The sequence below is a fragment of the Populus alba genome, chromosome 19 (genome assembly GCF_005239225.2).
Source record: "Populus alba chromosome 19, ASM523922v2, whole genome shotgun sequence".
In the NCBI taxonomy this organism is placed as follows: domain Eukaryota; kingdom Viridiplantae; phylum Streptophyta; class Magnoliopsida; order Malpighiales; family Salicaceae; genus Populus; species Populus alba.
In genome coordinates this window covers 16,185,249-16,204,416 of record NC_133302.1, presented here as the reverse complement: position 1 = coordinate 16,204,416, position 19,168 = coordinate 16,185,249, and the positions used below count along the sequence as shown (strand labels likewise).

The window sequence follows — 19,168 nt, the reverse complement described above, 5'->3', positions numbered from 1 at the left end:
AGGGATTGATCTGATCATACTCATATTCTAAAAATATGTTTGCGGCTTCCAAGCTGATGACCCCAATTTCAGACGGAAACAATACGAGGCCAAAAATAGCAAAAGCCACCAATCGGTATCGTTCGTCTCCTAATCTGCCTTCCTCAGAATTTTTCTTCATCCTAGCTTCAATGACCTTCCATTTAAAACCCCCATTAGCTATTCTGCATTGACTGATCATTCCCAGGCCTAACATCTTTATCACCTCCGCGGCTGTGCCTTCAAAATTTCGTCTGAGGTAAATTCTGTGGCTTTTGTTTGGAAAATCCAGGATCCTCTCATATTCCTCCAAGGTAGGTGTCATATCTATGCTCCCAAAAGTAAAACATCGATAACTAGGATCCCAAAAGGTTACTAGGGCTTTGATTGCTGTTGTTTGTAAGGGTAGCCTCATTAATTGAGCAATTCTTCCGTATCGCCTTTTGAAAAGTGTATCGTCAACATATCTCATTATGGGCCATATTTTCTCCAAGTCATTGATTGTGTGATTTATTTTGGTAATCTCGGGTAATGTACTGATATTGATTCTTGGACAGTTTCCTTCAGCTACCTGGGTCAGCTCAGATTCTTGCCCAAACTTGTGAAAAGATTGATACTCAGTCATGATTTCAGTTCAACCTATAATGATGATTGTTACATGATTAAATGCAAATGCAAATAACAGGAAAGTAATATATAAGACTGTAAAGTAATAAAAATCCTAAGGTTACGTTCTAATCATTTTTTTGAGACAAAAAAAAAAAAAAGGTAGGTTTTCTACCTAGTCTCAAAAAAGGTCTCATATCTGCCCAGTGACGGCCTTCGTAAAGGCAGTAATGGGGGCGTTGCAAGGAACAGTTAAAGCACGTATGCCCACCATTCCCAAGCAGGCACTCAGATATGAGTTGGGTGTTTCACGCATCTGAACCCGACCAATAGTCATAGGGCAGATCGTTAATTCCCCACTTAACTTAAAGGCTTGTGTATTCGTTTCAACAAATTAAAGCATTGACATATATATGTACATGAATTAAAGCGCGTAAGCAATAAAAATAAAGAAAATGCATATTAAAATATTAAAAATAAACATGCAAACCACAAGAAAAAAGAATATATATATAAAAAAATCAGACAAAACAAAGCTTAGTCCACAAATTCCCCAGTGGAGTCGCCATTCTGTCGCACGTGTGCGGCGGCGCGGCGATCGTCCACCCTCAAGGAAAAATCAGAAATATTTATTCCTGGAAAATAGTTAGAGACAAGGAATTCTTGTCTCTATAAGTAAAAAAATGGACTGGGAGTCGCCACCTAGTATTCTGGTTACTAGGAACCTTAACTGGTCTTTAGAGATCGGGTACGGAGACTGGTTGCGTAAAGGGAAGGTATTAGCACCCCAACTACGCCCTACCTAAGGTAGGCTGCATTGTTTTAATGTCTGATAAAATCTAAAATCGTGTTGTGGTTTTTGAATTGTTGGTTCGTTTACGGTTTAAGAAAAGTCCTCCTCTGTAAGGAGATCCTTATCTTTATCGGGTAAAAAACTAACTATTCAAAGTCGTCAAAAGAAAATATCTTTTTAATATCAAGAATACGATTTACGTATAAATTCATAATCCTTGATACTAAAATCAAACAAAATAAAATATTTTGTTGTTTTTGAGATTTTGGCCAATGTTCTCTTGACTTTAATAAACTGGTTATTAAAGCCAAAATGCATGCTAAAATATTGTTCTTTGACATATGAAAAATACGATATGATATTTTAGATTTGAGACACTTGGCCGTATGCACAAAAATGTTTTTTTTTTAATTTGTTTGTATTTTTGGAAGTTTGTGACAAAAAAACCGGGTATTTTAATACCCGATTTGTATTTTTACGACATAAAAATACTACCCGATATTAATAAAAATAACATAAATAAAAAATGGGAACATCATAAATATTTTTTAAAACAATAATATTTTTTCTTTTTTTATGGGCCGGATCAGGCCCAATTGCATGGGCTGGGCCACACCTGGCCCTTTTACATGGGCTGGGCCGAACATGGCCCAAATTAATTAGCCAGTTACTGTGCACACAGTAACCCGTGAATTAATTAGCCAGTTACTGTGCACAGCACAGTAACTAGCTAATTAATCTTCATCTGCTGCAGAACGTAAACGTTCTGCATGAAGATGAAGCCGAAGCCGAAGCAAAAAAAATGACAGTGGAGAAAGTTACCTGGAACGGTGTTGATGCTGGCAGCAGCTGATGCGGCAGGGTCGGTGCTGGCGGTTCCCGGTGGCCGGCGGTTTTCCTTCTCTCTCTCTCTCCTCTGTATTTTTCTGTTTTCTACTTTACTGCTCCTTCTTCTTCTGTGTTCTCCCTTCTCTCTCTTTTCCCCTCTCTTTGCTCTCCCTTCTCTTCTCTGCCTTCTCTCTTGGTCTTCTCTTTTTTTTTCTTTTTTCTGTTCTCTCTCCTTCTTTTTTTTTTCAACAGCCCTCCCCTGTATTTATAGGAAAACAGGGGAGGGTGAACGTGTTGGGGCGGCTACTGTTGGCCGCCCCCTCCACTACCTTCAACGGATAACAACGCCAGGCAAGTGGGTGTCCATGGTGGGCGTCTTTTTGCGCAATAAACTGGAAAGAAAGTAGGCGAAAAGAGAAGAAAACAAACGATTCTTCTCCCCTGTTCTCTGCGTGTCCAGGGGAAGAAGACGATGGTGTCGTTTCCAAACGGCACCGTTTTTGCCTTTTTTTTTATAATATATTTTTTTGAATTTTTAGGTAGTGGGATAATTTTTTATGTGGGGACCCAAAAATGGGTTACAACAATAGTAATGATGAGGTTACCACACAAGAGTATGACTACAATAATTCCTATATAGGTACATTCTATAATAATCCTCAATTTGTAATTCGCTGAACCATATCAAGGTATTAAGCCACGAGCAAGGAGAAAAAAAGAAAGACATAGACATGTATGATATTTAATGAAATTAGCATTGTAGAAAAAAAAATACAAGAACATTGATAGGAGTATTAAAGACAGAACTAGTGTTTTGTATAATAATTTTTTATTGATTTGTTTTATGAAGGATAATTTTAGGTTTTTTTACTAACAAAATTCTTTATTTTCTTTCATAAAATTTCAAATGAAGGAGAATATATATTAATATCAAGCTAACAAGCACAAAGATAGTTTTTTTAAAGATAGAATTCTTATCACTCTTTAAAGCCTTGACGATAACATGCTTTGTTTTTTACTATTGGATGCAAATTCTCATACTTAAATTTTTTTTTATGTAATAAGATTGAAAATTATGGAAGGATTTTTAATTTGAGAAAAGAAATATATGATTTTTTTTACCCTTGTATAAAAATATCTTATTATGTCAAATGAAAAGGTATATAAGATTAGATTACTATGTCAAGGTTATTAGTGTCATACTAGATTTGTAGCCCCAACTAAGATATCGGCTGAACTAAAAAAAATTAATTATGAAGCTAATAGAAGGCAAAGTGGAGAACATAATGAAGCTCAATTATAATATAAACCTAATCTTGAAAAATAAAACTAAAAAATAATTAAATTAAAAAAATCGCTAGATTGAGATTTCAGATTAACTGAGTTCAAAGCAAATTTTTGTTTAATCCATACGAGAGATGTGAATATCATAATGGAGTCCTAAGCTATTTGATTGAAAATTGCAAGAATGATGGTATCTACAACGTAGTCACTCAACCATCATCACCTTGACCAGCAGCTTGCAAAATGCTAAGAGGGTATAGATGAATAAGCATTGTATTTTGCTTCAACATGTTTTTCATGTGTATGGGGACTGCATCCCATACTTTTAATGAATTGTGCTTTGTTATTTGTCTCACAATTGTCTTGAAATAAAGAGACATGTCTTTCAAAAGGTATATTGGCAAAATAAAAGAAAATATTTTGATCAAACTCTAACATGTAAAATTTAGATTAATCAATCATGAAAAATTAAAAGTATTTTGATTGCAGAAATAACTCGATGTTCGTTAAACAATATAGGGTTACCAAATAATTTTAAGCTCACATACAAAATTTAACCAAACTTCATAGAACTAAGCTTTAGCAGCATGTATAATGACATGGAGTGGGTTTAATAGTTATTTTTTAAATTTATTTTAGTGTATATAGTTTTAGTTTTTCTATTTAAATATCTACAAGGATTTATTAGTTGAGTGCTTCTAATTTTCAAAGTTAAGAATTGTCCATAGCGTAAGTATATTCAATTAAACAACAATTTAATTTTTCAAAGTTAAGAAATGTTTGTTTCACGTCATATTTGGCCAAGTTAAATAATATTTATTAAAAATCATTTTAAAAAATTAATTATTAAAATTTAAAAAATAAGAGCAAAAGGAAATTTGTACAAAAAAAAAAAACGTATGAACCCAAAGTAATAAATTAAAAAAAAATAAAGGAAAAAACTTGCAGGGTTGCTAGAAGATTTATACTTTTTTTGCTTTTTTTGATACATAAGATTGAACATTTATTGAGAAATAAGTACATATATAAAATTAAATTGTAAGAGTGATCCAGTGATCTTGTATATAAAATTAAATTAATAAAATTTTATTCATCTGTTTACAAGGGCAGAGGCATGTATGGGCTCTAGTGGGCTCTAGTCGAGGTCAAGATTTTATCAATATTTTTTTACTAGTTTTATGTAATGAAAAATTTTAATTCTCAATTAAGGTATCAAAAAATACTTAAAATTTACATTGAGCCTTCTAATATGATATTTTAGCTTGGTTTAAAATTTCAGAATTTTTGAAGAAATTCAGAAATTTTATACAAAATCATAATTTGACCAGTTTTATATTATTCGATGTAATTTTCAATCCGACTATCAGATTGAGTTGAAATTTTACGAGGGATCTTAAAATATATTGAATGAAATCTGGTTAAAATTTTAGGATGAAAAGAGTTTGGAAGTGGTAACAAAAAAAAGAGTCAAATAAACGCATAACGACTTATTAAGGGTAAAATGGTTATTTGCCAAAAAAAAAAAAACAAACTAGTTCTTCCTTCCTTTTATATGTTGCCAACTGGGCAGAAACAGAATAGAAAAAAGAAAGGTGAGAGAGTAAAAGAGAAAAGTAAGGGAAAAACATAAACAAAATCCAAGGAAAAAAAGAAAAGAAAGTGAGAGAATAACCTTTTAAACTTACAAAGTTCAACTTATAAAATACTAATCTAAGAAATAATCAAGTGAAGGAAGGAGGAATTGAGAGAGGGAAAAAATTTAATTACCATGTTTTTCAGTTGACATGAGATTGTTATTTTATCCCGGTTGAGGGGTTGTTACAAAATCGATTCAGATTTAATTATAGATGAATTATATTTCACAAAACATCGAAGGATGTGACTTTAATAGTGAGTTTATTTTTACTTTCACTTTAATTTTATATACTTTCAAATTTATTTTTTTATGTTTTGGGTAGTGTATTTGAATTAAAACTTTACTGTTAACTTTAAAAATTCATATACATTAGTTAATAATTTATCTTAAAAAACATTTAAATATTTATTTAATGGCCCAGGGCAGGAAAAATTCCTAGCTCCGCCCTTGTCTTTTTAAACAAAATTACCAGATGGGACTCCTCCATCTAAAAACAAGTCTATGAATGAAGAAACCAGAAGAAGTTCAGATGGAAGTCCTCATCTTCAACATCCAGATGCGCTCATTATCCCAGAAATTATGGGCTTAACGTTAGAGCATTGGGATTTCGCAGGGCCTCCTGGTCCTCTATATGCAAGGTTAATGTTAGCAAGCTTCACATTCTGACATGGGAAGCCACTACTGCAAGCAATCCGAACAGCAACCGGAGTTGCAGAAGTTCCCCTTATGCTCTTAAAACTAACATCACTGATCTTCACTTTTGATGGAGCCTGCAAAAGAAAAAAAAAAAAAAAAACATTAAGACCCCAAAAGACTTCTAGTAATCTCCCTGGCTAGAAGGAACATAAAAAAATTAATATGCATGTGCATGCAATCTTCAGAATAGCAGCATTATTGATCTACCATAATGTAAAAAAGATTTCGATAAATTGTGGAGTGTTTGAGCCACGAATTGGGTAAAATATTGTCATAGTAATTTAATATTGTGAACATATTCTTATGGTAACAGAAAAAGCAATACCTTTAGACTGCATTGGTTCCATGGGCAATACACTTGATCTATGATGACAGGGTTTTGGACATTGTTCATGACAATATCCTCAAAATGCATGTTAGATGCGACACCACCGTATAAATTTGGCCAAGATTTTATTCTAACACCATTTGTAGTATCCGAGATGGTGCAGTTCTTGACAAATATTCCAGACATAGGTTTCTCATTGGGATATTTCCCTAAACTTCCAACACTGATGCCATGGCCAGGTCCACATGTTACTCCTGTGATGTGTAGTTCCTCGGTGCCATCCCCCACGTGTTGGAATATTGCCAATTATGTTGACATTGTCAAAGAAGGAGGCTTGTTGGTGGCAACCACCAACCTTGACTTTGGTAGCCACCATTGTTGAAGAAGAGAAGAAGTTGGCAGCCAACTTCAAGAGGAGCTGCCCAGCAAAGTGTGAGAGTTGTGAGACATGTAGAGAGAAGAAGAGAGAAAGAAAGAGAAGGGCTGCCATCAGCAGCCCTGCTGCCACCAGCAGCTGCTGCCCTATGTAGCAATGAGAGATGGGAGTTGAGTGAATGTGATCCTCCTCCATGTGTTGTATTCTTTCTCTATCTCTAAATAAAATGAACCTCTCCCGTGGATGTAGGCAATTTGTCGAACCACGTTAAATATTGTGTCTCAGTGTGCTTAACCCTCCTATGAGCAAAGATCAGTACATCACCGGTCCCGGATTCCGCCCCAATCACCACGGAGATACAATCATCGCCTGTGCCAATTTTTGAATCGATAATGTAGATCCCAGTAGATCGGCCGATGTGGATTCCATCGGTGTTTACACTCTCACCAGGTGCTCTCACGGTAAAATGCTGGAAGGTGAGGTTTCTGCACCCCAAGACGTTAACATGAAAGTTCTTGCTATCTCGACTAGTTATATCTCGGACTAATGCATTGGTGATGAAATCGAACCTTATATTCTGATCCATATTAAAAGCAAATGATTAAAGAAACTTTGTTAGTGCCATAACATATAATTAATAAAAAACTCACTAAATTTGTGACCCAAGAGGAGGAAATTAGGCTTCATAATGGCGAGTAGATTACCATTGGGAGGCTGTCACAATCTTTATATTTCTGACATGTACTTTTGCTCCATGCAACCTTTCCCTGCCCATCAAAAGTACCTCTTCCCGACAATGTAAATTGATCTATGTATCTGAAATTAACCCAATGACCTCCTGACAGCTTATCTGGGTCAACCGGTGCCTGCAATATACCATCAACTTGGAGCTTGATCGCAGCCTTGCAAGGACCTGCTAGTGTTACTCTCCGTAACCAGTATGTTCCACTTGGAATAAGAACTTTACTGGCCTTTGTTGAAGCACAAGCAGATTTCCAAGCATTGGTTAAAGCCTAGAAAGGGAAAGAAAAGGGCAATATTTAGAGAGGATCAATAGTTATCAAATTCAGGTGTTACGCTGAAAATCTAAGGAAACATAAATAAGTTTTGACTCGAATATTATATATTCTGCTATTTAAAAGTCATATGCATGCATGCGAGAAAATATATAAGATACCTCCGTGATATCTTTACCGGCACCATATTTAGTCACATCGAAGACACCATTTGACTGGGCTTGAGTAGTTGATGCTAACAATAAGACTACTGAGAATGATATTATTGCATATGACACAACTTCCAAGCCCATCTTTTTGTTAGCCATGTTGCTTTCTTTCTTCACTGCTCTAGGTAAACGGACAAATTTCTTAACCTTCCATGTTGATCCTTTATAGGGCAAGGGAGGACTTCAACACCACTCGTAAATTTATCAAGCAGTTGATGAATTTTGTCCATGTTTGTGCAAGGTTGTAGCTTTGCCATTCAATTCCATTACTATTATGAGCTTCTCTTGCAATATAGCATATCAAAATATTATCAGAAAAATCTCTCTCTCTCTCTCTCTCTCTATATATATATATATATATAGATTTAAGTTTGATAACCAGAAGCCGAACAACTATCAGAGTTGAAGAAGTTGCTTCTATATGTTGATACAAAGCATAGCTAATCTTCACTTTGGATGGAACCTACGGAAAGAAGGAAGAAAAAAACTTCAAAAAGACAATTTTTTTTAAGTTATAAAAATGATTTTGGATAAACTATTGAGCCCCAAAGATAGAGTAACATCACAATTTTAATACAGTGAAATATTCTTTTGAGAGGAAATTGCAATGCCTTTTTAGTACTCTAATTCAAATGGACAACACGCTTGATCTATGATAGGGGTTTTTGAGTTATTGTCTATATTTTATTTCTCTACTTTCATGCTTCAGAATTTTGGAAACGTAGTTTAAATAAATTATAACACAAATTTTCATGGAATTGTTTTTTTTTTTTAATAAAAAAACAAAAGGTGAAGTTCATGAATTTTGTCCATTTTTGTGTAAGGTCGTAGCTTTACCATTCATTTTCATTACTATTATTAGCTATATATATATATATATATAGAGAGAGAGAGAGAGAGAGATAATTTAGAAAGTCTAATGTTATTTAAAGTTTTATTATATACTATATCAAGGGCGAAAATAAAATAAAATGGAATCAACATCTCCAATAACAAAATCTTCAAAAATAGAGGAATTTTTATAAAATTAAACAAATCTTTCCATGAAATTAAGGCTACTATGGACTGGGTGATTGATATATATATAGTCAATTTACATTTCTCTAAAATTTCATTGTAAACCCTAGCATCAATCTCATGATTTCAACCTTAGTTGTTATCTTTTTATATAAAATTGCTAGGTTAGGTTTAGAACTCCTAACCGAAGATAATTGAGTCTTCGAATCCTAACTTGTCAAGATCTTCCATGTTTTCCCCCTATTTTCCTCTTGTCTTAACATTCTGTCTCTAACTCAATCTTTTCTCTCATTTGTTTTTTTCAATTCCAAGAGTAGATGTGTTTTTATCTCTTAAAACACTCTTTAGCCTTTAAAGGTGCAAGAATAAAAGAAAAATAAAAAGTGGTCTCCTTTCCCGCAACAACTTCTTGTCAGTTTTATAAAGCCAATAATCAAAATGGTCTAACTATTTTGCGAAAGGGTCTGACAGGTTCAGCAAATCGGTCTTGTTGTTTTTCAAAATAATTGGACCATTTTAGCTATTGGTAAATTTGATATTTTAGCCAAAAAAACCTTTTTCTTTTTCCATTTTCTTATCACTTTGTTTCTCGATTTATTCTTTTCATTTTTTTTCATACCATTAAACTATAATTACAATGATTTTATTATTTATTTATTATTATTATTATTATTATTATTATTATTTATCTTGGGGTTTATACAAAGAATTTAGTTCTAGTTAAAGAGAATTGCTATATTGAGATTTTAGATTAACCGAGCTATAAACAAAGATTTCCGTTGTAGTTAAAAGGGATTGATAAATTGAGATCTTAGGTTAGTTGAACAGAAGACAATGATTTTAGGTTATGGTTAAATGGAATCACCAAATTAGAATTTCAAGTTAATCGATCTGTGAAACCAAAGTTCTAGTTAAAGGATATCACTGAGATGCAAGATTTCAAGTCAACTGAGCTGAGAGCAAAAGTTATCGAGATGACATTTCTTGACAAAAATATTTGAATTATAGTTTTTGGTTAAAGAGGATTGTTGTGAAGATAGAGTTTCAAGTCAACTGAACTAAAACTTTGAGAAGATTAAGTTTTGAAGAACAATCTGATTATTTTTACAAACTTACAATGAAAAGCACTTGATAAGTTTTTACCGTGTAAATATTGTAAAGAGGGGGCTTCTATTACTATCCAATTTTGACCAATTTTTCAAAATATTGAAATAATTGCATCATTTTCAACGTCTTTCCAAATAATTAAAAAAAAAAAAACTATCCATGCATTTAGTTTTTAATGCGCTCATTGCGTCAATATTAATGTTGCCTTTTTTTCACAAGTCAAAACACAAAAACAAATCAAAGAAAAAAAATAAAAAAATGCATTTATATTTTAGTGATTTAATTGTAATTTTGGAATGGAGAAGACTAACTTTAAAATAGGAAACCCTCTCACCAGTAACCCAACTTTTAATCAAATGGTCCGCAATCAATTTTCTTAATCCAATGACAGGCGTTGAATCTTCCACCACTAGAATTGCCTCCTTGACCTCTCTACTATCAATATCAACACCAGAAGCCTCCACCTCCAGTACCACCACCAACTCCCTATAAAACCAAAACCAATGGTAGCTAGCACCATGTCCACTAAGTTAAAGAAGTCCATGTTCCAGTCATTTATGATAGCTTTTTCACTATCGCTTTAGCTTTCCACCCGACATCACTCTCTCTCTCTCTCTCAAAACCCATCTCCATTTATGTTGAGTCCTACACAATCCAGCTCCAATTTGACCCCAAAATGACAACATGATAATATCCACGATTAGAACACAATACCAACAACCTACTTCTTTCATTGAAATGACAGGTGAAGGTGAAAACTAGTATAAAAGGAAATCATTTGGGAACAAAAGAAAAAAAATAAAATGAACTACCTTGTGTGATTTTGTTCTTTTGTAGGTAGTGGTGACACTCATCGCCAGCACAAGGATAAGAAGAGTAAAAAAGTTCGAGAACCACCATTTTTCTCGCTTCATGGGCGAAAACACGTGGGTTCACGCACTGCTAGTGGCATGGAGAGTGAGACCAACGCGTTGGCATTGTTCCTCTACTCCCAGAAGCTTCCTAGCACTGTTCTTAGGTTTGCAACAGATTCTCTAGATTAATTTGTGAATTTTGGGAGGCCTATTTTGTAGATTCTAAATGTTTAATGTTTGTGTGTTTAAATTATTTTTAATTTTCATGATCTATAAACATGTAATTGTAGGATGTGTGAGTAAAAACTATAATAAAAAAGAAGGACATGTGTGTATTGCATTTTATTTCTATTACCTTTTTTTATTTGGTGTTAAATAGATAAAAAAAAAAAGAAGAATATATTTCATGGATTTAACAGCAAGTTTGTAAAATCCCAAATGATTTTGGCCTGTATTTTTAAAAATATTAAAAATTTATTTTTGGCAAGAAGAATATATTATTCACTTTTAATATAAGGATAAAAAACATAAAAGGAGTTAATATAAAAAATATTATTAGGGATAATAATTTTATATTATTCACTTTAATATAAGAATATCTAAAAGACGAGATAGGGTTCCTAGTACCATAATTCTAGGTTGCGTCTCCCTAAACCAACCAAAGAGCATTCCAGAACGCCGCCCGAAAAGTGCCGCCGCAACATCACGCCCCCACGAGGAGGGCACAACAACAACTTTGATAGATCAACGCTAATCCGAAGGAGATGAGAGATAAAATAGAGAGAGAAGAATAAAATATCACCAATCGAGGAATGCAATGTTTAGTAATCAGAGGAAGTTACAAGCACCACCAAAGCACTGCAACCTGCTTCACTTATTACATATGCATTGCACGCGCCAACCAATCTTTACACGAATATTAACTTTAGTCCTCTGTATTTGATTTAGCGTAAAATCTGTTTCTTCAACCCCTAATTACTTCAAATTAGTAGAACTTAGTTTTATTCTGACAAACCAATCTCCAAAACTTTTCTTGGATATTACAAGGTCTCTATATTTAGGCAATCAAAATAAACTATTAAGCCAATTCCTAAAAATACCAAATCTAAAAGGATAAAATAATAATAAAAAAAATCTTATCACTCCTTCAAACCTTGACGATAACATGCTTTGTTTTTTACTATTGGATGCAAATTCTCATATTCAATTTTTTTATGTAATAAGATTGAAAATTTTGAAAGGAATTTTTAATTTGAGAAAAGAAACATGTGATTTGTTTTTTTACCCTTGTATAAAAATATCTTACTGTATGTCAAATGAAAAGGTAAATAAAAATAGATTACTATGTCAAGGCTATTAGTGTCATACTAGATTGGTAGCCCCTGCAACCAAGTCCCTAACGAGGCTTAATTTTTTTCAAATCTTAAAAGTTAGTCCACAAACCTTTAATTGTTGTAAATCAATAAAATTAAATTTTTCTCAACATCATTTTTTATAAGTAAACAAGACAATGCACCAAGCCCAAACCTATAGTATTGCAATGTCAAAGAACCGATTTTTTTTTTAAAAAAAAGAAATTGAAGGAACAAAACATAAAATACTAAATGACAAAAAAAAGAAGAAGAAATCACTACTATTAATTCAAAGAAGAAATTTAAGTTTTTTTGTACTTGTAATTTGGTAATCACTACTGTTAATTAATTTTTAGTATTTAACCTTATTTCAAAAAACATTGTAAGGATTAATTTTATGTAATATGACGTTTATATAATTTTTTTAAAAAAATAATATCATTCTTAAAAAAATAAGTTTCATAACTTAATTCAACTTGGATCATTTATTTTTGGAGATATTATATATTTGGCTTGTGAAATTGTTAATTTTCTATTCTACTTCAAGTTTTGCCCTCTTGATATGAATTTATTTTTCTATTTTTTATAAAATACTTTTTAAAATGCATACTATTGTAGTTTTAGTTTTTCTATTTAAATATCTACAAGGATTTATTAATTGAGTGCCTTCAATTTTCAAAGTTCAGAAATGTGTGTAGAGTAACAAATTCAATTAAACAACAATCAATTATTCAAAGTTAAGAAATATTCGTTTCAGGTCATATTTGACAAAGTTAATTAATATTTTTTTAAAAAAATCATTAAACAAAAATGTAATATTCAAACTAAAAAAAAATAAGAGTAAAAGGAATTTGTACCAAAAAAGGGCATGGACCGTAAGTAATAAATTAAAAAAAATAAAGGAAAAATCTTTTAGGGTTGCTATATGATTTACACTGTTTTTGCATCTTTTTTTTTATACATAAGATTGAAGATTTATTGAAATTAAATTGTAAAAGAAACCAAGCGATCTTGTATTTAAAATTAAAATAATTAAATTTTATTCATCTGTTTAATCAAAATTACAAGATGGACTTCTCCATCTAAAAACGAGCCTACGAATGACGAAACCAAAAGAATTTCAGATGGAAGTCCCTATCTTCAACATCCGGATGCGCTCATTATCCCAGAAATTATGGGCTTAACGTTAGAACATTGGGATTTTGCAGGGCCGTCTGGTCCGCTATATGCAAGTTTAATGTCAGCAAGCTGCACCTTGTCACATGGGATGCCACTGCTGCAAGCAATCTGAACAACAACCGGAGTTGCGGAAGTTCCCCTTATATTCTTAAAACTAACATCACTGATCTTCACTTTTGATGGAGCCTGCAAAAGAAAACAAGAAAGAACATTAAGACCCCAATAGACTTTTAGTAATCTCCCTAGAACTAATGAACATAAAAAAATTAGTATGCTTGTGTAGGCGTTCTTCAGAATTGCATTATGGATCTAGCCTGATGCAACCAATTATGGAATGCAGTGCACAGCATGTTTGCTTCACAGTCAATACTATGAATTGCGAATTGCGTTGAAACATTTTTTTTTCATAAGATGTAAGAAAGATTTTGATAAATTGTGGAGTGTTTGAGCCACGAATTGGGTAAAATATTGTCACAGTAATTTATTAGTACTGTGAAAATATCCTTATGGTAACAGAAAAAAGCAATACCTTTAGACTGCATTGGTTCCATGGGCAATACACTTGATCTATGATGACAGGGTTTTGGACATTGTTCATGACAATATCCTCAAAATGCATGTTAGATGCGGCACCACCGTATAAAGCTGGCCAAGATTTTATTCTAACGCCATTTGTAGTATCTGAGATGGTGCAGTTCTTGACAAATATTCCAGAAACAGGTTTCTCATTGGGGTATTTCCCTAAACTTCCAACACTGATGCCATGGCCAGGTCCACATGTTACTCCTGTGATGTGTAGTTCCTCGGTGCCATCCCCCACGGAGATACAATCATCGCCTGTGCCAATTTTTGAATCGATAATGTAGATCCCAGTAGATCGGCCGATGTGGATTCCATCGGTGTTTACACTCTCACCAGGTGCACTCACGGTAAAATGCTGGAAGGTGAGGTTTCTGCACCCCAAGACGTTAACATGAAAGTTCTTGCTATCTCGACTAGTTATATCTCGGACTAATGCATTGGTGATGAAATCGAACCTTATATTCTGATCCATGTTAGAAGCAAACAAAAGGCAAATGATTAAAGAAACCTTGGTAGTGCCATAACATATAATTAGGCTTCATAATGGTGAGTAGATTACCATTGGGAGGCTGTCACAATCTTTATCTTTCTGACATGTACTTTTGCTCCATGCAGCCTTTCCCTGCCCATCAAAAGTGCCGCTTCCCGACAATGTAAATTTATCTACGTATCCGAAATTAACCCAATGACCTCCTGAGAACTGATTTGGGTCAACCGGTGCCTTCAATATGCCATCAACTTGGAGCTCAATCGCAGCCTTGCAAGGACCTGCTAGAGTCAATTTCCGTAACGAGTATGTCCCACTTGGAATAAGAACTTTGCTGGGGTTTGTTGAAGCACAAGCATCTTTCCAAGCATTGGTTAATGCCTAAAAATGGAAAGAGAAGGGAAATGTTTAGAGAGGATCAGCAGGTCTCAAATTCTAAGGAAACGTAAATAAGTTCTGACGCGAATACTACATATTCAGCTATTTAAAAATCAAACGCATGCGTGCGAGAAAATATATAAGATACCTCTGTGATATCTTTATCGGCACCATATTTAGTCACATCGAAGACACCTTTTGATTGGGCTTTAGCTGCTGATGCTAACAATAAAAATACTGAGAATGATATTATTGCTGAGGATACAACTTTCAGGCCCATCTTTTTGTCAGCTATGTTGCTTTCTTTCTTCAATACTCTAGGAAAAGGAATGAATTTCTTAATCTTCCATTGCGATCCTTTATAGGGCGAGAGGGGAATTCAACACCACTCGTAAATTTATCATGCAGTTGATGAATTTTGTCCATGTTTGTGCAAGGTTGTAGCTTTGCCCTTCAATGTCATTGCTATTATTAGCTTCTCTTGCAATATAGCATATCAAAATGTTCTAAGAAAAATCTATATATATCGATCACACTGTCCATACAATTCTAATTTCATGTAAAGATTTGTTTAATGTAATAAAAATGCTTCTATTTTTGAAGATTCTGTTATTGAAGATGTTGATTCCATTTTGTTTTATTTTTGCCCTTGAAATAGTATGTAATAAAACTTTAAATAACATCAATCTATGAAAAAAAAAACATTAACAAGATTCTAAATCCTTAAAAATAAGTCAATTAATAAATATAAAGAGAATGAAAAAAAAATGAAACTTGAGACTAAGGATACATAAAATTATAATAATAAAAGATTCATAAAACTATTATTCATGCCTTAACAGCTAAAAAAAAGTACAAATTCTATCAAAATATTTTATTACGGAAGCATTATATGTATTTATTTCACTACTACATTTACTAGTTTTACCGACGGAATTTTCTATCTGCGTGACATTACCATTTCATCGGTGAAATTTTACCGACTAATTCACCGACGGAATTCATCCATATTACATCGGTAATTCCATTTATGTCGCCAATTCTATCAATAAGAAAAAAAAAAAGCTGATGACTTTACAGATGAAAAATGCGCGCCCAAAAAAAAGTTACTCGCTCGAATTATGCCGACGAAATTATTTCATCGGCATAATTTCATCGGTGATAGTGGCATATGTAGTAAAGCTTTTCCAACTCTCTGGAATATACCGGCGGATTAAGTCCATCTTTATTCCCATCGGTAACACACCGACAAAATGATTTCGTCGGTGATAGAGGCATATGCAGTAATGTTTTTCCACCTCTCTAAAATATATTGACAGAGTGATGTGGTTAGTAACTCCGTCCGTGACAATTAAAAAATATGTATTTTTAAAAAATAAAATTGTATAAAATAATTAATATAAAATTGTATAGAATAATAATAAAAAAATGTATAAAATTCAATTATCTAAAAATAAATTATCTTAATATACAAGCCGAATATTCATTACAAATTTGGGTGTTCAAATAAATTTAAGCTAAAATAATGGTGGCGTAGGAGGATGAGGCTGGTCGTTCCCGGGACCATATAGCCAAAAAATAGGCACACATGTGTCACCCATCTGTGATCTCATATCGAAGATCATTTGGCAGGGTTTTTTATAATTCACAAAGAGTTGATATTTTTCAGTGAGATTGGCCGTATGTTTATGCAAGGCCACAAACTCCCAAGACTGGGTGCTCCATATCGATCACGAGCTCCCAATGGTTAAGCCACTATGGGCCATCCGCATGTTCTCGACCGTAGTGTTGGAGAATCCATACACCGGATTTTTATCGGGTCCATCAGATGATCCTGCCTCCATCAACAAATCTGGCTCGAAATCCAGGTGGGTCGAAGGATCGTCCCCTTATCTCTCCCTCAATCCTTAGTCAGTCGTTCATATTGTTAATTAAAATGAGTCATCTAATCTTGAACTCGTTGGTCTAGCATTGCCGCAAACTCTGGAGTTTGAGCGCTCAAAACTGATTGCGAGCATTCAACGATCGAAACATAACTGGTCGTCTGCAAGTTTTCGACTGTAGTGTTAGAAAATCCATACACCTGATTTCTATTGGGCCCATTAGATGATCGCACCTCCAACCACAAATTTGGATCGATATCTGAATGCGTCGAAGGATCATCCCTATATCTCTCTTTCAAACGGTTGTTACATTTATCCTCGAAAGAAAAATTAAATTAATCAAATTGAAGGAAATTATAACTTAATAAAAAAATATGGTTGAAAACCAGCATACCACAAAATGCTGAGCTTAGCTATCTACAAGTTGCTGCCCCTCTTTCTGGTGGTTATCACTGCACACGTGCATTTTAACAAAAACCTCTATCGAGCTTGGCTCGCATCTAAGAAACGTTGCTTGCAAGATAAAAATCTTAGTTAAATATACTTATAAAAAATATCAAATAAAAAAAATTGAGGTAATAAAAAAAAATATTACCATCCGTTTTGGATGCGAAATAAATGGAACAGAGCTGCCAGTGTGTGTGGTAATGAAACCGTGAACATCCCAGTGCCGATTCTCCTAGTAGCTGAAGACAAATTTTTTGTTATGGTTAAATGGTCAAATTAGGATTTCAAGTTAACCAAGTTATAAACTGTTTAAAATAGATCATCATATTGGAATGTCAATCATACTCCAAGTTTTAATCGCCATGTGCTATAAGACAAAGATTTTAGTTCTGGCTAAATTGGGAATTCAGGTTAACCGAGTTGTGAAACAAAAGTTCAACTTGAAGTGAATCACTGAGAAGTAGGATTTTAAGTAAACTGAGCTGAGAGCAAAAAGGTGTCAAGATGACAATTGTCAACAGAAACAATTGCATCATAGTTCTAGTAGAAGGGGATTGTTGTGAAGACAGAGTTTGTAGTCAACAGAACTAAAAATTTTAAAAGATTATGTTTTGAAGAACAATATGTTTGTCTTTAAAATCTTATTACGCAAAGCACTTGATAAGTCTTTGCTTTATAAGTATTGTAAAGAGAAGGCATTGGTTGCTACCTAGTTTTTACCCTATTTTTCAAAAAATTTCAAACGAAACCCAAAAAACATAAAAACCTAAAAAATTTGTTATTGATGTATTTGCATCATTTTTAGCATTTTTTCAAAAAACAAAAAACTACTTTCGATGCGTTAAGTTTTTAATGCTCTTATTAAGTCAACATTGATGTTGCCTTTTTTTCAAAAGTCAAAACACAAAACAAAAAAAAAATACATTTATATTTTAGTGATCTAATTGTTATTGTGGAAGCGAGAGGACCAATTTTAAAATTTGAAACCCTCTCACTAAGCAACCCAACTTTTAATCAAATGGTCTACAATCCATTTTCTTAATTTAATGGTCCATATTTCTTTGTTTACTGTCACCAACATGTAGTATGATATGGGATATGCCAAGACCTTTACCGTCACCAACATGCAAATAATCATTACTATGATAGGGTGCAGAATCGGTTAGAGTTGCAAGATCAGGTGTGACATGTTGATTTGCGCCGGTGTCGGGGAACCATGCCACAGCATAAACATTTCCAACAACAAGGTGAGCAGATGGCTGCTGGGTATTACTGCAAAACTAGGAACAATGGGGAGTTGTGTGACTAAAAATGGAGCATAATTGGCAGTGGACATGTTGGTGTCCAGACCACTGACTAGCCCCTGAGTTGCACCTGGTTTGCTGCCAATTGCTTGGCCTCTAGTCTGCAGGAGATTGGCCCCTGTTCTAGTGAGTGTGGCGGTTGATGTTGGGATGCCAATTACCTCGAGAGCGACCCCTGTTGCGTCTGAAGTTTGAGCTGTGATGAGACATAGCAAGATGAGTAGAAGGCTGTGGTGTTGGCAGTAGTGGTAGCTGTTGCAACAGAGAAGAAGACAGCAGAGAGGGAGCGATTTCCATTGAATGAAAGGAGTTCTTGTGTATAAATTCATGGGTAAGAAGATGAAGATCAGCATGTGACAACGATTCTGCCTTGGTTATGAGACTCGTTACCAAGTCTTTGAACTTCACCACGAGGCTACAAAAGAAAAAATTCGCAATTGACTAAAAATTGATCTCATATGAAAAAAAATCTCACAACAACATTTATACAATTATTATGAACAAAATCAATTAAAATCAAATAAAAAACAAATATAGTGAAAAAAATCATGAAAAAATAAGAAAAAAGAAAAATCTTACCCTAATATACTTGTAAGTGAAGCTAAGGAAAAAAAAATTCGTAAAGCTAAGAGGATAAAAGAGAAGAAGACATACCGAGCAAGGAGATGAGGAGAGAAAAAGAAGAGAAAGAAATAGATATTGATGTTTTTTACATATAGTGAAGAAGAAGAAGAAGAAGTAGAAGTAGAAGAAGAAGAGTAGAAGAAGAAGTAAAAGTAGTAGAAGAA

General features: G+C 33.6%; 2 protein-coding genes across 2 annotated transcripts; both read right to left on the bottom strand.

Moving 5' to 3' along the window:
* Positions 1 to 5,706: 5,706 nt before the first annotated feature.
* LOC118055948 (exopolygalacturonase-like) lies at positions 5,707 to 7,889 on the bottom strand. The gene is made up of 5 exons (XM_035067978.2): positions 7,743 to 7,889; positions 7,270 to 7,578; positions 6,919 to 7,142; positions 6,187 to 6,478; positions 5,707 to 5,935 (listed from the first exon to the last, which is right to left on the bottom strand). Exons 1-5 carry the CDS (start codon positions 7,887 to 7,889, stop codon positions 5,711 to 5,713), a joined length of 1,197 nt encoding a protein of 398 aa, XP_034923869.2. The 3' UTR covers positions 5,707 to 5,710.
* A 5,367-nt stretch (positions 7,890 to 13,256) lies between these two features.
* LOC118055945 (exopolygalacturonase-like) lies at positions 13,257 to 15,026 on the bottom strand. Its single transcript, XM_035067976.2, has 4 exons — positions 14,895 to 15,026; positions 14,441 to 14,749; positions 13,829 to 14,344; positions 13,257 to 13,485 (listed from the first exon to the last, which is right to left on the bottom strand). The coding sequence occupies exons 1-4, from the start codon at positions 15,024 to 15,026 to the stop codon at positions 13,261 to 13,263; spliced, it is 1,182 nt and encodes a 393-aa protein (XP_034923867.1). The 3' UTR covers positions 13,257 to 13,260.
* Positions 15,027 to 19,168: the final 4,142 nt, after the last annotated feature.

Coding starts and splice junctions, on each gene's coding strand:
- LOC118055945 (XM_035067976.2), bottom strand. CDS start 15,026: ATGGGCCTGAAAGTTGTATCCTCAGCAATAATATCATTCTCAGTATTT. Junction 14,345..14,440: donor ATTGTGACAGCCTCCCAATG/GTAATCTACTCA, acceptor AACATGGATCAG/AATATAAGGTTCGATTTCAT. Junction 13,486..13,828: donor GGAACCAATGCAGTCTAAAG/GTATTGCTTTTT, acceptor TTTCTTTTGCAG/GCTCCATCAAAAGTGAAGAT.
- LOC118055948 (XM_035067978.2), bottom strand. CDS start 7,889: ATGGCTAACAAAAAGATGGGCTTGGAAGTTGTGTCATATGCAATAATA. Junction 7,579..7,742: donor CCGGTAAAGATATCACGGAG/GTATCTTATATA, acceptor TTCCCTTTCTAG/GCTTTAACCAATGCTTGGAA. Junction 6,479..6,918: donor ACAGGCGATGATTGTATCTC/CGTGGTGATTGG, acceptor AATATTCCAACA/CGTGGGGGATGGCACCGAGG.